This window comes from Lactuca virosa, chromosome 8, assembly GCF_052849685.1.
Source record: "Lactuca virosa cultivar CGN04683 chromosome 8, Lactuca_virosa_CGN04683_v6, whole genome shotgun sequence".
Classification (NCBI taxonomy): domain Eukaryota; kingdom Viridiplantae; phylum Streptophyta; class Magnoliopsida; order Asterales; family Asteraceae; genus Lactuca; species Lactuca virosa.
In genome coordinates, this window is record NC_136433.1 from 210,489,568 (window position 1) to 210,510,360 (window position 20,793).

At 38.5% G+C, this 20,793-nt stretch overlaps 1 protein-coding gene across 1 annotated transcript; it reads left to right on the forward strand.

Annotated features, from left to right (window-relative positions):
• The first annotated feature begins 203 nt into the window (after window positions 1-203).
• Window positions 204-3,107, forward strand: LOC145128508 (palmitoyl-acyl carrier protein thioesterase, chloroplastic-like). Its single transcript, XM_079063303.1, has 7 exons — window positions 204-506; window positions 1,183-1,787; window positions 1,860-1,993; window positions 2,079-2,192; window positions 2,285-2,456; window positions 2,527-2,595; window positions 2,693-3,107. Exons 2-7 carry the CDS (start codon window positions 1,275-1,277, stop codon window positions 2,969-2,971), a joined length of 1,281 nt encoding a protein of 426 aa, XP_078919429.1. The 5' UTR covers window positions 204-506; window positions 1,183-1,274; the 3' UTR covers window positions 2,972-3,107.
• The last annotated feature ends 17,686 nt before the right edge of the window (window positions 3,108-20,793 follow it).

Sequence of the window (20,793 nt, forward strand, 5' to 3'; positions counted from 1 at the left end):
CAACTATTTTACATAATCTATAATTTAAGCAACATTCTAAATAATTCAAATCTAATTCGTTTGTTTTTTCCACTACATATTTTTTCAAGAGGACAATAATGTAAATATATCGAAAGTAGACTGGCAATTATATAATGAAACAGGCTGAAGCCAGTTAGCGGGAGCCAACGTGGATTCTTGACACTATAAATACGAAGGAAGCTGAGGAGCACCAAATCCCTACTACCAAAAAAACAGCTGGCCCTCTTCCATATATACCTCTCTCTCTTTCCTGTTCCTGTTGTAAAACACTAAAGAAATTGAAGATTCTGAGAAGAAAATTCGACATTCTTTGAAATCGCAGACATAGGTTAACGATTCTTATAAAAAAATTCGTCTATAGGGCTTGCAGATCGGACAACCATGACTACGCCTCTTTGATTGCATAAACATACATCGTTTTCCATGTTTGATTCACTCATTCGTTCATTGTACACGTGTTCTCGATCCTTGTTAGCTTAGAAAAGGTACGTATGCAATTGGCATGTATTTCTCTGTACTTCCATCGTTTCCCTTGTTTTGATCTGTGTGTTTTATTATTCTAAATCTATATCTAGAAAGTAGAAACTTGCTGAATTTGTAGACTTTGGGGGAACTGGAGGTTTTTGTATGAATTTGATGTTTGATTCTGAATGAAAAGCGACTCGAGTTGTGGTTTCTGTGGTTTGAATGTTTCAGATCTGTTGGCGCAAATGGTTTCTCGTGGTTCTAACTTATCTTATTGTTATTATCGCTGTAAAATATGTCGTGTTCCTTTGAAATTGACATGTGAATCATACAATTTATTTAAAATTTTTCTCGATTCCTGAAATTTTGCTCGCCTCTCGTTTTTCTCTTTCTGTTTAATAACCTACCGTGTTGGTGTTAGTTGAAGAAACTTCGAAGAAGGTAAAGAGGAACCGGTTTTTGTCTCATTAGTTTATGGGTGGGGAAAGTAGGTATTCTGGTAATCAATAAATGATGCTCTTTCGTAAGCTAAAGGAAGTGTTAGTCATTTCAATTTTTTTTGGATGCCTTTCATTTATGAAGAGTAGGTTTATCACGTAGACAAAGTTAAATAATTCACTTTATCTCAATACACTTTCGGCTTATCATTGAAGCGTTTTAATGAATAGCTCATAACTCTTTTCTCTTCTGATGCAGTGATATACAATTGCCCTTTGGTTAGCTTTGATTGTACATAAGTCCAACTACAACAAACATACAAGCGAATCCAGCTTTTGAATTCTCTAATCATGGTTGCTACAGCTGCAACTGCATCATTGTTTCCTGTTTCTTCCCCACAACCTAATGGAGCCAAAACATCTGGAAAGCTTGGAGGTGTACCTGATAATCTTGATGTACGTGGAATCAAGACAAAATCTGTAAACTCAGGGAGTAATGGTATGCAAGTGAAAGCTAATGCACAAGCACCTACAGAAGTAAATGGGAGCAGAGTTCGACTCATGAATGGCATCAAAACTGATGATAATCTCACATCACATGCTCCAAGAACATTCATCAACCAGTTACCTGATTGGAGCATGCTTCTTGCTGCAATCACTACAATCTTTTTAGCTGCAGAGAAACAATGGATGATGCTAGAATGGAAGACCAAAAGGCCAGACATGCTTGCTGATCTTGATCCTTTTGGTTTAGGGAGAATTGTTCAAGATGGTCTTGTGTTTAGACAAAATTTTTCCATTAGATCATATGAAATCGGAGCTGATCGAACTGCATCTATAGAAACACTTATGAATCATTTTCAGGTATTGTAACCTTTTCATATAAAGGTCAAATCTTTAATTTAATTTAATTATATAACTCTTGTTGTTTTGTAGGAAACAGCTCTTAATCATGTAAAGACTGCAGGACTCTTGGGTGATGGATTTGGTTCAACACCAGAGATGTGTAAAAAGAATCTTTTTTGGGTTGTGACAAAGATGCAAGTAATGGTTGATCGTTATCCAACATGGTAATGTAACTTTTTTTTATAAAAATATGATAAAAGATTAATTATTAAATTTTGATTTTTGACATTCACAAATTTACTACAACAGGGGTGATGTTGTTCAAGTGGATACATGGGTAGCTCCATCTGGGAAAAACGGTATGCGACGTGATTGGCTGCTTCGTGATTGGAAAACAGGCGAGATTTTAACAAGAGCTTCAAGGTTATTATAATTATAACTTATTAAATTAAATATTCTTTTTTGTTTAAAGATAATTAAATTCCAATCTATATAAAAATCGTCTTATCTTGCAGTAATTGGGTTATGATGAATAAAGAAACAAGAAAGTTATCAAAAATCCCAGATGAAGTCCGGGGTGAAATAGAGCATTATTTTGTAGATGCTCCTCCAGTTGTGGAGGACGATAACGTAAAATTACCTAAACTTGAAGAGGCCAAAGCTGACTATGTTCGCACGGGTTTGACTGTAAGTCAACTCTATTTTTTTTAAAAACTATTTTTTTCAAAGTGTTAACATTATTTTTTTATATATGTAGCCAAGGTGGAGTGATTTGGATGTCAACCAACATGTTAACAATGTGAAGTATATTGGCTGGATCCTTGAGGTAACAAAAAATAAACCACCTTTTTAACTTTTTTCACAAATTTGAAATAAATGAAAGTAGAGGGTTAAAAATGAAAATATGTTGCTATTAATTGCAGAGTGCTCCAAAAGAAGTTGTGGAGAAATATGAGCTTGCTAGCATGACTCTGGAGTATCGAAGAGAATGTAGGAAGGATAGTGAGTTGAAGTCACTCACTTCGGTATTGGGAAATGGGAATGGAATTGGTGATTCCGGTTCCGGCCGTGTTGATTGCCAACATGTGCTCCAATTCCAGGGTGGTGGTGGTGGTGAGATTGTGAAAGGGAGGACCGGGTGGCGGCCGAAATATGAGAATCAGATCAGGGGTATCGATGTCTTTTCTGGTGGAAAGGCTTAATGCTAATATAGCATAGTTGTTGAGAATGACATTATTGCCCTTGGCTTGTGTATAAAGAATCAATCATCCTATCTCTATGCTGATGGAAATAACTTGCTTGTCGTGGCTTCTTATATATATATATATATTTTTCTAATTTGTATGTTTTTTTTTTCTTCTCACCTATTTATTTATTTATTTTATTTATTTGTTTCAAGCTTTTCTGTTCTGTTTCCCTCCACAAGCTTCTATATCTTAGTTAGATTATATAAATGATATTTAATACATGAGAATTAGTATTAAATTGAGAGGTTGAATATAAAATTGATGGTTTATCCTTCTTTATGAACAATTATAATTTTCACATGGGAGACAAGATTATGGATAGCAATTATAAGCAATAGACATTACATTATTAGCCACCAAATATAGCATACTTGTGTACTTTTTAAAAATAAAAAAGAAAAAAGAAAAATACTCAAGCTCACATCACATGCATTTGCACATGGATACCCCTTAGCAACTTGGTTGTCATTTGTCAATCATTTGCCAAATTTGGTTTTGGATTATAAACTAAAATATAGTTGTATTTTTATATCTTTTATAAAGTTATGTGCTTAAATAATAATGTATTATTTATTAAATTATGCTTTATAATTATATCATCTATTATTATAAAGCATTATTCCCTAAAACCACTAAAGAGTATGGCCAACATATTGAAACTCCATTCAATAGTAATTCAATCCAAGAAGACAGGAACTGATGGCTATAAGCTAAAGTGGAAATATTTCCATCTCAATTCTCAACAACACCCGAGTTGTTGATTGTTTAGTAATATATAATTGAAGTTTCTATTTTAAGCATTGTATAGAGACTAAAAATGACCATTTATTACTTTCTTCTCAAGTTCTCATTCCCATAACCATAATTTTTAAATATACAACAAAATAACCCCGCAAAATAGTTACCGTGAATTCAAGGTGTTTGTTTTGCTTCCCAAAAAGCTCCCTTTAAATAGAATATCTAATACCCGTATCTATTTCAATGACATCACAACAAGTGTTTTAATGTAGAGTAAAATGTTCGTAATTTTTTGTTGAAAACAAAGAACCGGTGTTCGTAAAAATGAACCTCACATATTTATTAATCATTGGGTAAATAGTACAAAAGACACTAAGTTTACACTAAAATTCTAATTTGACACTGTGTTTTTTTTTCTCAAATTTGACACTGTGTTTTCCAATTTTTTACAATTCTGACCACTTGACCGGTCAACCCGGTTACCTGCTAACGTGGCACGATGACGTGTTAGTTTTTGATGACGTGACATGCTGACACAACATGCTGACGTGTCAAATTTGATTTTTTCCCACAAAAGACACTAAGTTTTTATTTTTTTCATTTTTGATACTAAGTTTAATTTTTTCTTTTAGTTTTGACACTTTGGTTTTTGTTCCAAATCGAACATATTTTTTTTAATTTTATTCAATGTTGACAATTTTCCGTTTGAAATCGTATAAATATATTTATTTTATTACATTTTAAACCATATAAATATATTTTTTTTCGTTTAAAAACCGTATTTTTATATAAATACAAGGTTTTTTACATTCAAAACATAATGTTATGCATAAATATGCATTATAGTTATATTATGAGAACCATACTAACCATAAGCTTCAAATAAGATGTAAAAAATTCACGGGTTGCAAACCTGACCTCTATGCCTTGATCGACCACACGTCTTCAAACCTCCAAACTCATTTTAAAGTTGTGTATTTAATATAAAACACTGTTTTTATATAACTAATACATATTTATACATAAAATTATGGTTTGAATGTAAAAAAAACATTGTATTTATACAAAAATATGGTTTTTAAATGAAAAAAAATATATTTATACGGTTTAAAATGTATTAAAAAATATTTGTACGGTTTCAAATGGAAAATGGTCAAAATTGAACAAAATTGGAAAAAATGATGTTCGATTTGCAACAAAAAATAGAGTGTCAAAATTGAAAGAAAAAAAAATTAAACTTAGTGTCATTTGTGGGGGAAAAAAATTCAATTTTGACACATCAACATACCACATCATCAAAACTGACATGTCATCATGTCATGTCAGCAGATAACCGGTTTGACCGGTCAAGTGGTCAGAATTGTAAAAAATTAGAAAACACAGTGTCAAATTTGAGACAAAAAAACACAGTGTCAAATTAGAATTTTGGTGTAAACTTAGTGTTTTTTGTGCTATTTACCCTTAATCATTCGCAAGAGTTCAAATCAAAAGTACAACCGTTGGTGATCAAACAAAAAAATATTTTTAAGAGCACTAAATTCATTACTTAATTTTTTGATTTAACAATTTTCGAGACAAGATGTGTTCATTAGAGTTAATGTTGAAAGACCTGGAATCACTACAATCAATCCATCACCTCCCACACAATATGGTTCTTATTGCATTGGACTTCATTTCCCTCTTTAAACATTTATGAGGTTGCTTGCATACCTTAGAGATACCATTACCACACAATAGGTGTATGTCATGTGTCTTGATTACCATGTCTCACGATCTGAAAGACTTCATAACTTTAATAGACATAATTGAAGTCAAGTGTATGCGCCTTCAACACTAGAGGTGTGAAACTGCAAATTACATTGACCGACAATTCCATGGACATAATTCAAACTTTCATGAAACTGTTTAATCATCACCTATGATGTCAGTATGGTGGAATAAGGGTGTAAACGAGTATGAACCTAACCCGAATGGACCCAGAGGAAGACCCGGAAACCAAAAATGACATTTTAGTGGAATCGGGAACCAACTCAATATAAAGAAACCAGTTATGGGTACGTGACCAGGTATACAACCACTTTGGAACTGGATTTGGGGTTGGAACTAGATTTAGATTTGGAACCAGAATTGGGGCATATCACGTCTCTTGAAAAGGAATGATCTATCAAATAAAAAAAGTTAGTTTTTTTTTTAAAAAATTTAGCTTTGATACCCTTGTTTATGGGGTTGATGCATATCCAAATAAGATGTTTCCGAAGTCTAAACTTAAGAGAAAGTATTCAACTACATTTTGGAAAAAAAAATAAGGTATGTCGGATTTATAACGAATCAATTATAACAGTTTAAATTGAAGTAAAAATTATGTACAGTGTAGAAACAACAACAAATCAAATTTGATAACCCATGTTTAGGGGCATGTGAGTTAGCTAATACATATCCAAATAAAGTGTTTATGAGTATAAAATTAATAGAAAACATTGAACTACATTTGGGAAAAAAAATCAAGCCGATCGGACTATGCCAATTTAAAGCGGAGCAAAAATACTTCTCAATGTAGAAAAACACAAAAAACAAAAAAACAAATTCCGATTCCGGATCTTGGACCCGATTAGCCCTAAATACGATGGACCCGTACCCGGAAAACACGATACTCAGTTTAGGCCAATGAAGGACCCGATAACTAGATCGGTTTTGAGAAACCCGATTCCGGTTCCTAACCGGGTTTCTGGTTTCAAAGCTCATCCCTATGGTGGAAGCTAGCCAATTACTTTAACAATTTCAACGTACTATAAACTTGTATCGTTCCCTTTAAGTTTAGGTATTAATGATAATGGTTGCATTACGTAACATGTTTGCTTCTTTGGTGTATTTCCAAAAAGGGAATCCATCCATTTTCTAACTTAGGAACTTTACATTATGCTTCCTGTTAATGTATCTTTATTTATTTGTTTATTTATGCTTATATATGTTAGTTTAGGTATTGCATACATGTATAGCATATGGTCCTTTGTGTATTTATTGTGTACATTATATTATATATTGGTGGAATATATTATATAAGCATGATATCAAGCCTATTAATGTTCGACGCATGAAAACCATGATTGATAGTCTCAAGTTTTTTTTTCTTTCGCTGCTACTACACATATTTTGGCGCACGACTTGTTGATCGATTATACAAGCCTCACATCTTCCTGCTGCTTGTTGCTTCTCCTAATCCGATCTTGTCTTTCGCTATCTCCATATTTACACAAGAATATTTGGTTTAGTACATTAGGTTAATACACTTCTTCTTCCCGCAGTTAGTTTTCTGTTTATTATTACACATCCTTTTTCTTGTTTATTCTTCGATTTTCCAATTAAACATGACCACCGTTGCTTCCTCCATCACCACCGCCCCTACCACTCAACAATTAGTATATGCGGTTACAAATTTTTACAATCAGTTCAACTTCATACTTACCTCTGATGGTTCCAAATATAATAATGGTATCGTATTTTTAAAGACATTTGTACAGGTGCTAAGGTCATTGGTCATATCAATGGAAAATCCAAGCCACAAGGTGAAGATGATGAAGATTGGGCATCTATTGACTCTTGTGTTAAATCTTGGTTTTACTCCATATGTGATCCTTCTGTCTTACAAGTCATTACTACTGAATCATGCACGACCAAGGATATGTGGGATAACCCACATGAGTATTTTCTTAATAACAAGATGCCCCGAAGGCTTCAACTTCAAGAACAATTCAGAAACACTAAGAAAGGTGCCTCCACAATCATGAGTAGTGTCATAATCTCAAGCACCTTGCTGACGCACTTCATGATGTTGACTCTGATATATCCAAACTTGAACTTGTTATGTAAATCCTTCGCGGTCTACCACCCTCATATCAAAGTATTATTTATGTGGCCACCAATACCAAGCCATTTCCTGTTGAAAATCAAACTAATAGACACGCAAGGAAACCGACAAATAATATTGAAAATTATATGTCGATTATGTAACATCCCAACCGTCAGGTATTATTAATATTTTTCCTTTTAGACTTCATGTTTAAGGTCTACTCGACGAGTTGGCGCTATGACTCGTCGAGTAGCAGCGGGCCAGGACACGTCAGTTAATGAGTGACTCGTCGAGTCGGCATGGGACTCGACGAGTAGGAGCTGGCAGTGGAAACCCTAATTTTCAGGGTTTTGCACCCTATATATTGGACCATTAGCGCCTCCCACTGTCCTCTATCACCCTCTTGAGACCCAGAAACCCTAATTGTTGTGAGTGAGAGCTTGGAGAGTGTTTTGGAGCTTTGGGGAGTGACTTTTGTGAAGGAAATTTGTAGATCAAGAGGCTAGCATCAAGATTTCCGTGTGGATCCAGAGTCTACTTCAGTTTGGGCATGTTTAGGAGGTAACCAACTGTTACCTTAACCTCTTTTCTTCTAAGAATCATTCATATGTGAAAACTAGGGCTTTATTTAGTTATTCATGAAGGGATTTTGGTATGGGAGCTAGATCTGAAGTTGAAACTTCAGATCTGAACCTCTTTTGAGTCCTAAGTCCATAAAGTTTCCAGCTCTTGCAAGGATGAGACTCTCCCAAGGTGTAAAGCTCCATTAGAAGCTTAAATTGGTCATTTAGAGCCTTTAGGGCCTTGCATGTGTGTAAAGTTTGCAACTTTACGTGTTAAACATGCCTTAGAAGCTTGGATCTGTAATCTGGAACCTTGGCATGGCTTGAAAAGTGTCTGCATGGATGAAGGTCTGCAAGGACTCGGCGAGTTGCATAGTCAACTTGGCGAGTCATATGAAGATGGTCATGAACTCGTCGAGTTGATGAACAAACTCGGCGAGTCCGTTGAAGATTGCCTTGAACTCGGCGAGTCGTTCGAAGACTCGGCGAGTCGGCTAGGGTTTCTCCCAATTCTTGGACACGTATGAACTCGGCGAGTTAAAGGGGAATTCGACGATCCAATCAAGGATTTCACGACTTCTCGAGTTCAGGAAGGACTCGACGAGTCGGTGAACTGCACTCGACGAGTCGAGTCAACATGGACTGTTGACTTTGACTGTGGACTTTGACTTTGACCAAGAGTTGACCAGTTGACTTCTGAGATTATTCTGGTAATTTGGAGATTTACGAAAAAGGGTTTTATGGTAACGATAGGTGGTGGAGTTCGTGTTGGTGATCCGGGAGTTGAGCTTCTAGTTTCAGACGACAGTTGCTAGGTGAGTTTTCCTCACTATACTCAAGGGTCTAAGGCACCAAGGCCGACCCTTTGGATTATTATATGGTTATGTTATGCTAGTATAATCTGTTAGATCGGTATCCTAGAGGGTAGGATAATATTATATGATATGTAGTATGATCTGTTAGATTGACATCCTGGTAGATAGGATGGTGTTATGTGCTATGTGGTAAGATCCGTTAGATCAAGTATCATCTATAGACTGTTATGTGATTATCTATTATATGTGCACATGTTTGTTTGGCGGTTGAGGCTTATCTGCTCGGTGCGAAGGCCAATAGACCTGGGCATTCCAACCTGTAGGTTGTGGGCTGTGAGTATTCCATCCCGAGGATGATTGGACTCAGAGTATGTGGGCATTCCAACCGGTTGGTTGTGGGCTTGGGGTATTCCAACCTGATGGTTGATTGGACCCATAGTGTTGGCAATCCAACCTGTTGGTTGTGGGCCTGGGGTATTCCAACCTGATGGTTGATTGGACCCAAAGTATGCTGTTATGATTCTATGTGTAGTGTTGCGGGCATGGGTATTTTGGGGGAACTCACTAAGCTCTCGGGCTTACAGTTTCAGTTTATTGTTTCAGGTACATCAGGGGATCGCGGCAAGGCGAAGGCGTGATCGTACAGCTCCTCATGTTTTGTCTATGTTTCTGGGAAAACTCTGATATTATACATTTTGAAAACAAAGTTGTAATGATTTTTAATGGTTTGAAATGTTTTTAAAAGTTTAAATTGGTTTGAATTTTTGGGTGTTACAGATTAGTTGCGAATTATAGATCCAATTATTATTATTATATTTACCAAGTTTCGTCCAAAACCAGATCAATCCTTCACGATTAGATCTGATTATAAGAAAGGAAGAAGAAGTCTGTCCTGTTGTTGGACGAAATTAAATGCAAGACAGAAAGTAAAACCAACCTGTTGATTGCTGATCTTGAACTTTAGATAACTGTACGGATCAGACTCCTGTCCTTAAAGGTTTTTACTTCGCTTCTACTGGCTGTAAGCAACAGAGTAAAACCCCAGGATTTAATGCAGACCTATCGATCTTCCAACAGCACTAGAAATCGACAAACACAAAGTGAATACTCGAAACCAGGAAAAAACGCAGAGAGTGCGAGAGAGGCTTTCGATTTTCGTTAGGTAGCCAAATGGCTCCTAGGGAACAGTATTTATAGGTATCGAAACCCTAGAAGGCATGAAACGGGCCCCCATAGGCCGTCCCCAGAAACCCTAGGGCGACGACTTGCTCTCCAAGCAAGCCGTTTCCTAATCCTTCTAGAATGCCCCGAAGACTTATCCTCCACGAAGTCAACGCCGGTCAACCATTTGACCGGATCGGTCAAACCGGCTTGACCCGAGCTCGTCAAAAATAAAAGCTCCTCAGCTCCCAGCGACCGATGCGTCGTGCGAAGTGCCAAGTGCGCCTAAATCGTGCCATTTCGCGCACTCGCGGCGTCGACTAGTGCTAGGCTAGACTAGGCGCGCGCGTGGGCTTGGCCAATTCCTTTGATCCACTAAAGCCTTTGAAGGCCTATCAAGGGAATAAGCTTATAAACCCACAAAAGTTTCTTCCCCCCACCAATTTGGGATACAAAGGAAATTGCCAACTTGCAAATCCTTTATATATATAAAGTTCCAACAATCCCCCACCAAGTTGGAAAGTTTCCTTTCACTCAGACAGATGATGTCACTTGGGTGTCACGAAGATTAAACCCTAGTTTAATGGGAACAAACAAGAAGAGACCGATTCAATGGTATCCTTATAGGTTTAAACCATGAACCTTAATGACCTCTCCGGTTTACCCCCACACATCACAAGTCATCTTTGTGTTCTCCCTGAGCGCTAATATGGCCATGCGCTATAAACCCTTTTCATGACCCTTTAGAAGATAAACCACTAATCTTCACTTGAGGCGGCACCACCTCTAGATCATATAGGCAAAGTTTTACAACATCTTCGTTGCTTAGATGTCTCCAAAACTTTGTTAAGAGTCGTAACTCAACCTCGTTCTCGGCAACGACGTACTATCCTACCTCACATGGATCTATCAATAATGATAGTACCTTCTACCGTTAGTGACTTCGTTGTTACCCTTTAAACTTGAGAATTAGGAGCACTAATGTCAAGTTGGGTTTCCATCACTAAGCGATTCTATTGTGGTTTTAGACCCATGACTCTCGTGGTAGATGTAACCAAATCTCTCGCCAGAGGTTTGGTAAACGGATCTGCCAAGTTTCCACTTGTCTTGACATAGACAACCTTGATGGTACGACTTTCAATTAGTTGTCTCACAAAATTGTGCCGCAGACCTACATGTCTCGACTTCCCATTATATACCGCATTATATACTTTAGACAGTGTGGCCTCACTGTCACAGTACATGGGTATTGAAGGCATAGGGATATCCCACAAACGGATATCCATAAGTAGATCTCGAATCCACTCTGCCTCTTTGCCCGCTGCTGCTAAGGTAATTACCTCTGCTTCCATCGTTGAATGAGCTATGCATGTCTGTTTCTTGCTCACCCAAGAAATAGCACCACCAGCTAGAGTATAAACCCAACCACTTGTTGATTTTGAATCACTAGTGTGATCAATCCAACTGACATCAGAATAACCTTCAAGTATTCCGTTAGATGACGAATACGTCAACTCAAAAGTACTTGTCCTTTTCAGGTATCCTAGTACTCTACCCACTGCCTTCCAGTGCTCCGTCCCTGGATTAACAGTATACTGACTCAATTTGCTTACAGCGAATGCGATGTCAGGTCGAGTGCAGTGAGTAGCATACATCATGCTTCCAAGTGCACTAGCATATTCTAGTTGAGCCACTACTCGACCAGAAGTCACCTTTAGTTTCACACTTGAATCAAAAGGAGTGTTGAATTCTTTAATGTTCAAATGTTGAAACTTTTTCATAATTTTCTCTATCTAATGAGATTGACTCAGAGAAATCTGACCACCTGTCCTTTTCACCTTGATACCAAGAATTGTATCAACTTCTCCAAGATCTTTCATCTCAAAGTTCAAGGATAGGTATTTCTTCGTCTCAAGAATACCTTCTAGGTGAGTGCCAATGATCAACATATCATCAACATAAAGACATATAACAACTATGTAATCGGATGTATGTTTAGAATAAATACATCTATCAGCACTATTGTGCTGAAAACCAAAGGCAGTCACAGTGGTGTCAAATCTCTCATGCCACTGTTTAGGAGCTTGCTTCAACCCGTACAAGGATTTAACAAGTCTACACACTTTGTTTTCTTGTCCAGGTATCACGAAACCTTCAGGTTGCTCCAAGTAAATATTCTCCTTGAGATAACCATTTAGAAAGGCTGTCTTTACATCCATTTGATGAATGTACAATCCTTTCAAAGCTGATATTGCTATGAGAGTTATAATAAATCTAATCCTAGCAACTGGGGCATAAGTATCAAAATAATCAATACCTTCTCGCTGCCTATAGCCCTTAGCAACTAACCTTGCTTTATAGGCAGATATGGATCCATCTGGATGATACTTTCTCTTGAATATCCACTTGGATCCTATGGGTTTTCTCCCCTTGGGTAGATCAGTTAACTCCCAAGCTCCATTACCCATGATTGAATCCATTTCGTCGTTTATGGCTTCCTTCCACAAAGGAGCATCTTGAGACGTCATGGCTTCAGTAAAGGTCTTAGGATCATCATCCAAATTAATGGCAAAGATGACCTCTCTCATCACTTTCTTTTGTGTTCCTTCGACCAAATAAGAATAGAAATCGTCTCGAAAACTTTTCTCTATTCTAGCCCTAGTACTTCTCCTTGGTTCCTCCACAATAGGAGGAGGTGGGAGTAGTTCTCGAGAAGTACTTGTAGGTGTTGTATGACTGGAGTTTTCTTCATCCCTAGAAAACTTGTCCTCAAAGAATTCCACATCTCTGGATTCCACAACAACACCTGATTCAATATCTAATAACCGGTAAGCCTTGCTATTGTGAGCATATCCAATAAATATACTCTTATTAGCTCGTGCTCCCAATTTAGTTCGCTTAGGATCGGGAGTCCGATAATAAGCAACACACCCCCACACTTTCAAATAGTCTAGGTTAGGCTTTTTACCTTTCCACAACTCATAAGGGCTTGCAGGAATCACACGACTAGTGATCCTATTATGAACATAGCAAGCAGTCAATAGTGCTTCCCCCCACAGATTGTTTGGTTGACCCGATTGGTTCAACATACAGTTGACCATCTCACAAAGGGTTCGGTTCTTTCTTTCAGCCAAACCATTCTGTTGGGGAGTATATGGTGAAGTTCTCTCATGTTTGATTCCATTCTCTTCACAGAATGTGTCAAACTCTTGGTTGAAATATTCCCCTCCTCTATACGAGCAAAGAATTTTGATGTGTTTTTCAAGTTGATTTTCGACCTCAGCCTTATACCGCTTAAATGCATCAAAAACTTCATCTTTTGATCTCAGCAAATAAACATGTAGATATCGACTGAAGTCATCACAGAATGTGATGAAATACCTTTTTCCTCCTCGAGTAAGGATTCCATTTAATTCACATATATCAGAATGAATCAACTCAAGCAATGATGTATTTCTCTTAACTGATGGAAATGGTTTCTTAGTGAACTTTGATTTCACACATGTTTCACATTTTTCAAAATCTTTTGTGTCATATTTTAACATTCCTTTAGTTTGCATTTTTTCAATATTTTTAACATTAGTGTGAGCTAAACGTTTATGCTATAAAGAAATTGAACAAACAAAATAACCAGAAAAGTTCGCTTCATTCACATTAGCAACCAATCCACCAATTACATCATTATCAACACTTGACACACTAGCAACACTAGAACTACCACTCACAACACTATGACCACTCACACTACCCTCATCACTAAGGCACAAACAATACATCCCTGAACAATTGTTCGCCCTCCCAACATATCTTTTGCCTTTAGTGATCACATTTTTGCCTCTCTCAAGCACCATCTTGAACCCACCCTTGTCAAACTTGTCCGCAGAAACCAACCCTTTCGAGATAGTAGGAATATGAAGAACATCTCGAAGGGTTACCCATTCACCACGTGTGAACTTCACACGAACATCACCTCTTCCTTGAACTTCAACTCTGTGGCCATCAGCACAGACAACTACCATCCCATGAGGCATTGGGCGGTAAGTACGGAAGCTCTATCATTGCCCACAAACATGCACGGTGGCTCCAGTGTCCACGAACCATCCTCGAGCACTGATTGCTCGGGTAAGGGAGGAGATCATAAAAATCTCTCCAAGGTTCACACTTGCCACCATGTCAGTCACCTGCTCGATTGCATGTGCTACCGGTCCTGATTTGCGTTCCTTGCATTCTCTCGCATAGTGCCCAATATCTCCGCAGACGTGGCAAGGTCCAGCCCTCTTCGGCTTTGTGTTAGGATTCTGATGTCCCGATTTCTTGAAGTTTTGTTTCTTGGATCCCAAGTTCTTCTTGTTTTGTCCCCCAGACTTGCCTTTGTGACTAGAACCCCCAGCTGACACGTGATGCACACTCGATCCGACTTTACCACGCTTGTCCCTGATGCGAGTTTCCTCCTCAATGCGGAGGTGTTTCATCAGATCATCCAAGGAGTAGTCCTCAGATTTATGCATCATTCTCTTAGAGAAATCTTTCCACGAGGGTGGCAGTTTTGCGATGATCGCACTAACCTGAAAGAGTTCTGGAATAGAGATGGAAAGTGCGTTCAACTTGTTGACCATGACTTGGAGCTCATGCACTTGCTCCATGATTGATTTGTCATCATCCATTTGAAACTCTAGGTACTTAGACACAAGGTACTTGTTGGTACCTTCCTCATGTGCCTTGTACTTAAGTTCCAACACATTCCATAGCTCTCTTGGATCTTTGACCGGCGCGTAAAGATCATAGAGCCGATCAGATAGGGAGTTTTTTATGTGACCCACACAAATTTCCTCAGACTCTCTACGCAGAGTCCTTTGCTTTTCCAGTTCTGTGATGACCGCTGGGTCCACAGTTTTCCCCGCCTTGGGAATTGGATTAGCTGGAATTGGTGCCAGTTCTGGGTCCAACACAAAGGCAAGCTTCAAGACATGAAGCATGAACTTGACCTTCTCGGCCCAATGGGTGTAGTTCTGACCATCGAATTGGTCAAGTTTGGCAAACTCTTGGTTCATGAAGTGGAGGCTAGCAGTGGTGTCCATTAGTCTGTTGATTGATCACAATAAATAAAAACCTTTAAGAATGTTGAAAATCAAACTAATAGACACACAAGGAAACCGACAAATAATATTGAAAATTATATGTCGATTAGTTGCGAATTATAGATCCAATTATTATTATTATATTTACCAAGTTTCGTCCAAAACCAGATCAATCCTTCATGATTAGATCTGATTATAAGAAAGGAAGAAGAAGACCGTCCTGTTGTTGGACGAAATTAAATGCAAGACAGAAAGTAAAACCAACATGTTGATTGCTGATCTTGAACTTTAGATAATTTCACGGATCGGACTCCTGTCCTTAAAGGTTTTTACTTCGCTTCTATTGGCTGTAAGCAACAGAGTAAAACCCCAGGATTTAATGCAGACCTATCGATCTTCCAACAACACTGGAAATCGACAAACACAAAGCGAATACTCGGAAACCAGGAAAAAACGCAGAGAGTGGGAGAGAGGCTTTCGATTTTCGTGAGGTAGCCAAATGGCTCCTAGGGAGCAGTATTTATAGGTATCGAAACCCTAGAAGGCATGAAACGGGCCCCCATAGGCTGGCCCCACAAACCCTAGGGCGACGACTTGCTCTCCAAGCAAGCCGTTTCCTAATCCTTCTAGAATGCCCCGATGACTTATCCTCCACGAAGTCAACGCCGGTAAACCATTTGACCGGATCGGTCAAACCGGCTTGACCCGAGCTCGTAAAAAATCAAAGCTCCTCAGCTCCCAGCGACCGATGCGTCGTGCCAAGTGCGCCTAAATCGCGCACTCGCGGCGTCAGCTAGTGCCAGGCTAGGCTAGGCGCGCGCGTGGGCTTGGCCATTCCTTTGATCCACTAAAGCCTTTGAAGGCCTATCAAGGGAATAAGCTTATAAACCCACAAAAGTTTCTTCCCCCTACCAATGTGGGATACAAAGGAAATTGCCAACTTGCAAATCCTTTATATATATAAAGTTCCAACATTTCCCTCTTTCATGGAAGCTAAAAATATGCTACTACTTCATGAAAACTGAAAAGAAAATCATGACCCGTTGTTAGACACGAAAAGCACCACCACTACGGCTCTTTATTTCGTTTCAAATCAACCCGGAAAATCGAAAAATAAATGGAATAAAAATCGTAATAATAATTAGGTTACTTCCCAAGGGGGAGGTAATTCTATTATTTCTAATAATACTAACCAACTTGCAGGTACAAATACAAGTTCAAATTCTCAAAATGCAAGAATCATGAGGTCGTATCCAAGTCAACATTCTCAAAACCAACACCCACATTTTTTTGTGGTAAAAAAAAATTTCCTTTGAATTTTTAGCCATATGCGAATTTACCAAGTGCAAATGGACCCTCTGTTGATGCGTCGCCCTTGTTTTCTGCTGCTGTCCAATTCCGTGCCCACCAGGCCCAGATGACCTAGGCGGCCCAGCCGGCCCACACAATGGTGCACCAGCATCCCAACATTTCTTCCTTCGCGCCTAATCAACATGTTGTCCTTTATGAGCAGCCCATCAGCAATCAATCTAAAAACATTTCAGATGGGTTCCCTCAACAGCCAAGTGGTCTTATGCAATATCAAGGCCTGATGTCACATGTATCTCCACAACCTACCGATTTAGCTTCGCTTTTTTCAGGCAATACCCGTTCAACCGCCACCCGATAATCAACATGATATGGACACAGGAGCTAGCTCGCACATAAAATTTAATCAAGGAAACATGCTCTCTCTTACACAATGTAACTTTAAATCCATAATGGTTGGTAATGGTGCTATTATTTTGGTATCTCACATTGGTCAAGCTTTTCTACCTTGTTCTCATAATAATTTTTCTCTTAAAAATGTTCTTGTGTCAAATCAAATGATTAAAAAGCTAATGTCTGTTCGTCGATTTACTACTGATAATTGGGGTTCTGTCTCATTTGACACTTTTTGGTTTTTCTATAAAGGATTTTGATTCCGATGTCTTTCTCCAGCGATGCGATAGTGTTGGTGATTTGTACTCGTGCACTCCTTCTTCCACAGTCACAGATTCAACTCTCATCACAATCTCTCTTCTCACGTGGCATCTCCGTTTAGGACATCCCGACTCTTCCGTTCTCCAGTTTTTGAAGTCGCGTTGTTTTATTTTTAGTATTACTAATAAAAGTCCAATGTGTCATGCTTGTCAACTTGGAAAACATGTCGTTTTTCTTTTTCATATTCTTTGTCCAAAACTACTCGTGTGTTTGAACTTATTCACTATGATTTATGGACATCCCCTATCACCAACTTGAGTGGTTTTAAATATTATAGATTGTTTCTTGATGATTTTTCACACTTTTTATGGGTTTTCCTCTTCGTTCTAAATTTGAGGTATACTTTGTTTTCTATAATTTTAGAATGTATGTCAAAAACCAATTTAAAATTGACATTCAATCTTTTTAGTGTGATAATGGACATGCATTTAATAATCATCTTCTTCTTACCTATCTTCAGGCTAACAGTATTACAATTAGTTCTTTCTGTCCTTACACATCTCAGCAAAATGGAAAAGTCGAACGATCTATTCGTACCATTAATAATATTGTTTATACTTTTCTGTTTCAGGCGTCTTTAGCTCCTAAGTTTTGGATTGAAGCGCTTATTACGGTTGTTTATACTCTTAATCTTCTTCCCACCACGACCCTCTCTTTTAATACACCCTTTGCGGATCTCTTTTGTATCTTTCCAAAGTATGATCACCTTTGTGTCTTTGAATGCTTATGTTAACCTAGCACATCCTCCACTTCTCCTTATAAACGCTTTCATAGGTCTTCTGCATGTGTTTATCTTGGTCCCGCTCCGGACCACAAAGGTCATAAGTGTCTTGATCTTGTAAAGCAATGTATCATCATATTGTGTGTCGTATTCGATGAATATCACTTTCCTTATTGTGACTTTCACCCTTCTCCCTCTGACTCTGACTACGACCAGTTTACCCCTGATGATGACCCACTCCAACCCTTCCTTCTTCCTTGGTGTCTCCCCAAATCGAGCATGTGGCCACATGGCCTCCTCATCCTCCTCCTCTTACTGGTCATGACATGCCCACCCGCTCTCGAACAGGTTCCCTAAAACCACATACCATTCTTAATTTCTCCGCTACTTCTGACATCTCTCCTAACCCTAGATCCACATCTCATGATACGAGTGATCCGAATTGGAAGCTAGCCATGGATGTAGAAATGTCAGCCCTAACTGACAATCACACATGGGATCCTGTCCTGCATCCTCCCTCTACTAACAATGTTAGTTATCGTGGCTATACTATCATAAGTTTGACTCTCACGGTAAACTCAATCGCTAAAAAGGCAGATTAGTTGCTCATGTTTTCTCTCAACAACATTGTCTAGATTTTGATGACATATTTAGTCTGGTTGTTAAACCCGCTATCATCCGTACTATTCTCAGTATTTTTGTCTCTCGTCACTGGCCTATCCATCAACTTGATGTTAAAAACGCCTTCCTTCATGACAATTTAACATAAGAGGTTTACATGAAACAATGTAACATACGGATTCTTGGAGGTAGTTTAATTGAATGTATTTTTGGATTTTTGGGCGGGACCACGTTGTGGTGAAGGCATCCCACGATGTGGCAATGGATGATGTATCGCGAGTTTTAAATGACTACCACGACGTAGCGGCCTATAACCACGACGTAGTGGCATTTAAATGAGAAAACCTAATCTCTGGGGTTTGTGCCCCTATTTAAGGGAATGTGATGGCTAGGGTTGCTCACCCTCATCCTCCATCACACTCTCTTAGTCTCCAAGCAAACCCTAACCTCTAACTTTATTTCTAAGCCTTTGGTGTTGATTTTTGGGTATTAGAAGAGGAAGAAGGTGACATTTAGGCTTGGATTCACCAAGAAACTCTTCTCATCTTCTTGTTGTGCATCTTCTAGACATTTGTAAGTTCTCAATTTCCATGCTTTTTAGTTTATTGTGCATAGATCTAGGTTTCTATGCCTTATTCCTCATGTTGGGACATATTGGAGTGTTGGGATTCCATAAAGTTGCCAACTTTATGGATCCCTAGAGACCCTTTGGGGTTAGGAGTGTTGGATCTGGAATTTCTTGGGTTTTGAACTCTTGCATGTGATCTTGGCCCTTTTTACTCTATTTTGACCTAGTTTGGGTTCAAGGCATGCATTGGAAATGTATGTCTATAAAGCAACAATTTTATGGTCATTGGATGATAGAATGCCTTATGGGAAGTTTGAATGGTTGGTTTGATGGATTAAGAGCTTAATGGTTTAAGTTGTCCAGACACATCACCATGACATGGTTGAGGTCGCCACGGCGTGGTGACTTGGTCAAGAACCGTCTGTTTTGTTGGTTTGTGGCCATGACGTGGCCAAGGAGGCCACGACGTGGAGACTAGCTGGGTTGACTTTTGACTTTTGACTTTGACCAAGGTTTTGACCAAAGTTTGACCAAAGTTTGACCTAAGGGTAATTTGGGTATTTTGGACAATATTTTGAGACAAGGTCACTGTTTGTTGTGCAGGTGACCTATAGAGTTGGTACGCGGAGCTGTGGTGTGATCAAATATCTTTTTAGATTGAGAGGTGAGTTTCCTCATTGTACTTGTGGGTCGAAGGCACCAATGCCAACCCACTGGATCATGTATCATGGTTAGAGGATGTTGTTATGTTGTATTGAAATGTTAGAAATGAGTCCTGGTATATAGGATATTGCTATGCGGTAGATCTACCTGTTTTCCTATTAACTGGTTATATGATATCTATTATGTATATGTCGACATGTTATGGTTTTAGGTTGAGGCTTTACTGTTATGTGTGCGAGCCAATAGACCGGGGGTATTCTAGTCCGATGACTGAGTGGACCCGAGGGTATTCCAGTCCGATGACTGAGCGGACCCGTTGTATATTGGCATTCCAGTCCGATGACTGATTGGGTCGGGGGTATTCCAGTCCGATGACTGATTGGACCCAACATGCAATGTTGTATATGTTATGTTGTGTGGTGGTACTTTGGGGGAACTCACTAAGCTTTGGTTTACAGTTTCCGTTTATTGTTTTAGGTACTTCAGATGATCGTGTCAAGGCGAAGGAGTGATCGTACACATCCTTCGGTGACATGTTTTTGGAGATTTTATGTTACACAGATCTTGGGAATATTTGTATTGACACTTGATTTGATATGGTTTTGATTTGAAAACAATGGTTACTTTTAATTTAAAAATGAAAAATTTTATCGTGATTTTTGGGATGTTACAAACAACCACCTGACTATGTTCATCCCACTTTCTCTGATCATGTATGCCGCCTATGTAAGGCCTTATATGGTCTTAAACAGTCTCATCGTTCCTAGTATCAGTGGTTTGTTGTACATATCTCTTCTTTTGGTTTCACCAGCAATCGATCAACAATCGATCGGACAATTCTCTTTTCACATTTCATAGTGAATCCGAGACTATATATCTTCTCCTTTATGTGGATGATATCATCCTTACGACTTCCAGTCCATCTCTCATCATGAGAGTTATTACATTGTTGGATCTATATGTCCAAGAATCATTATGGA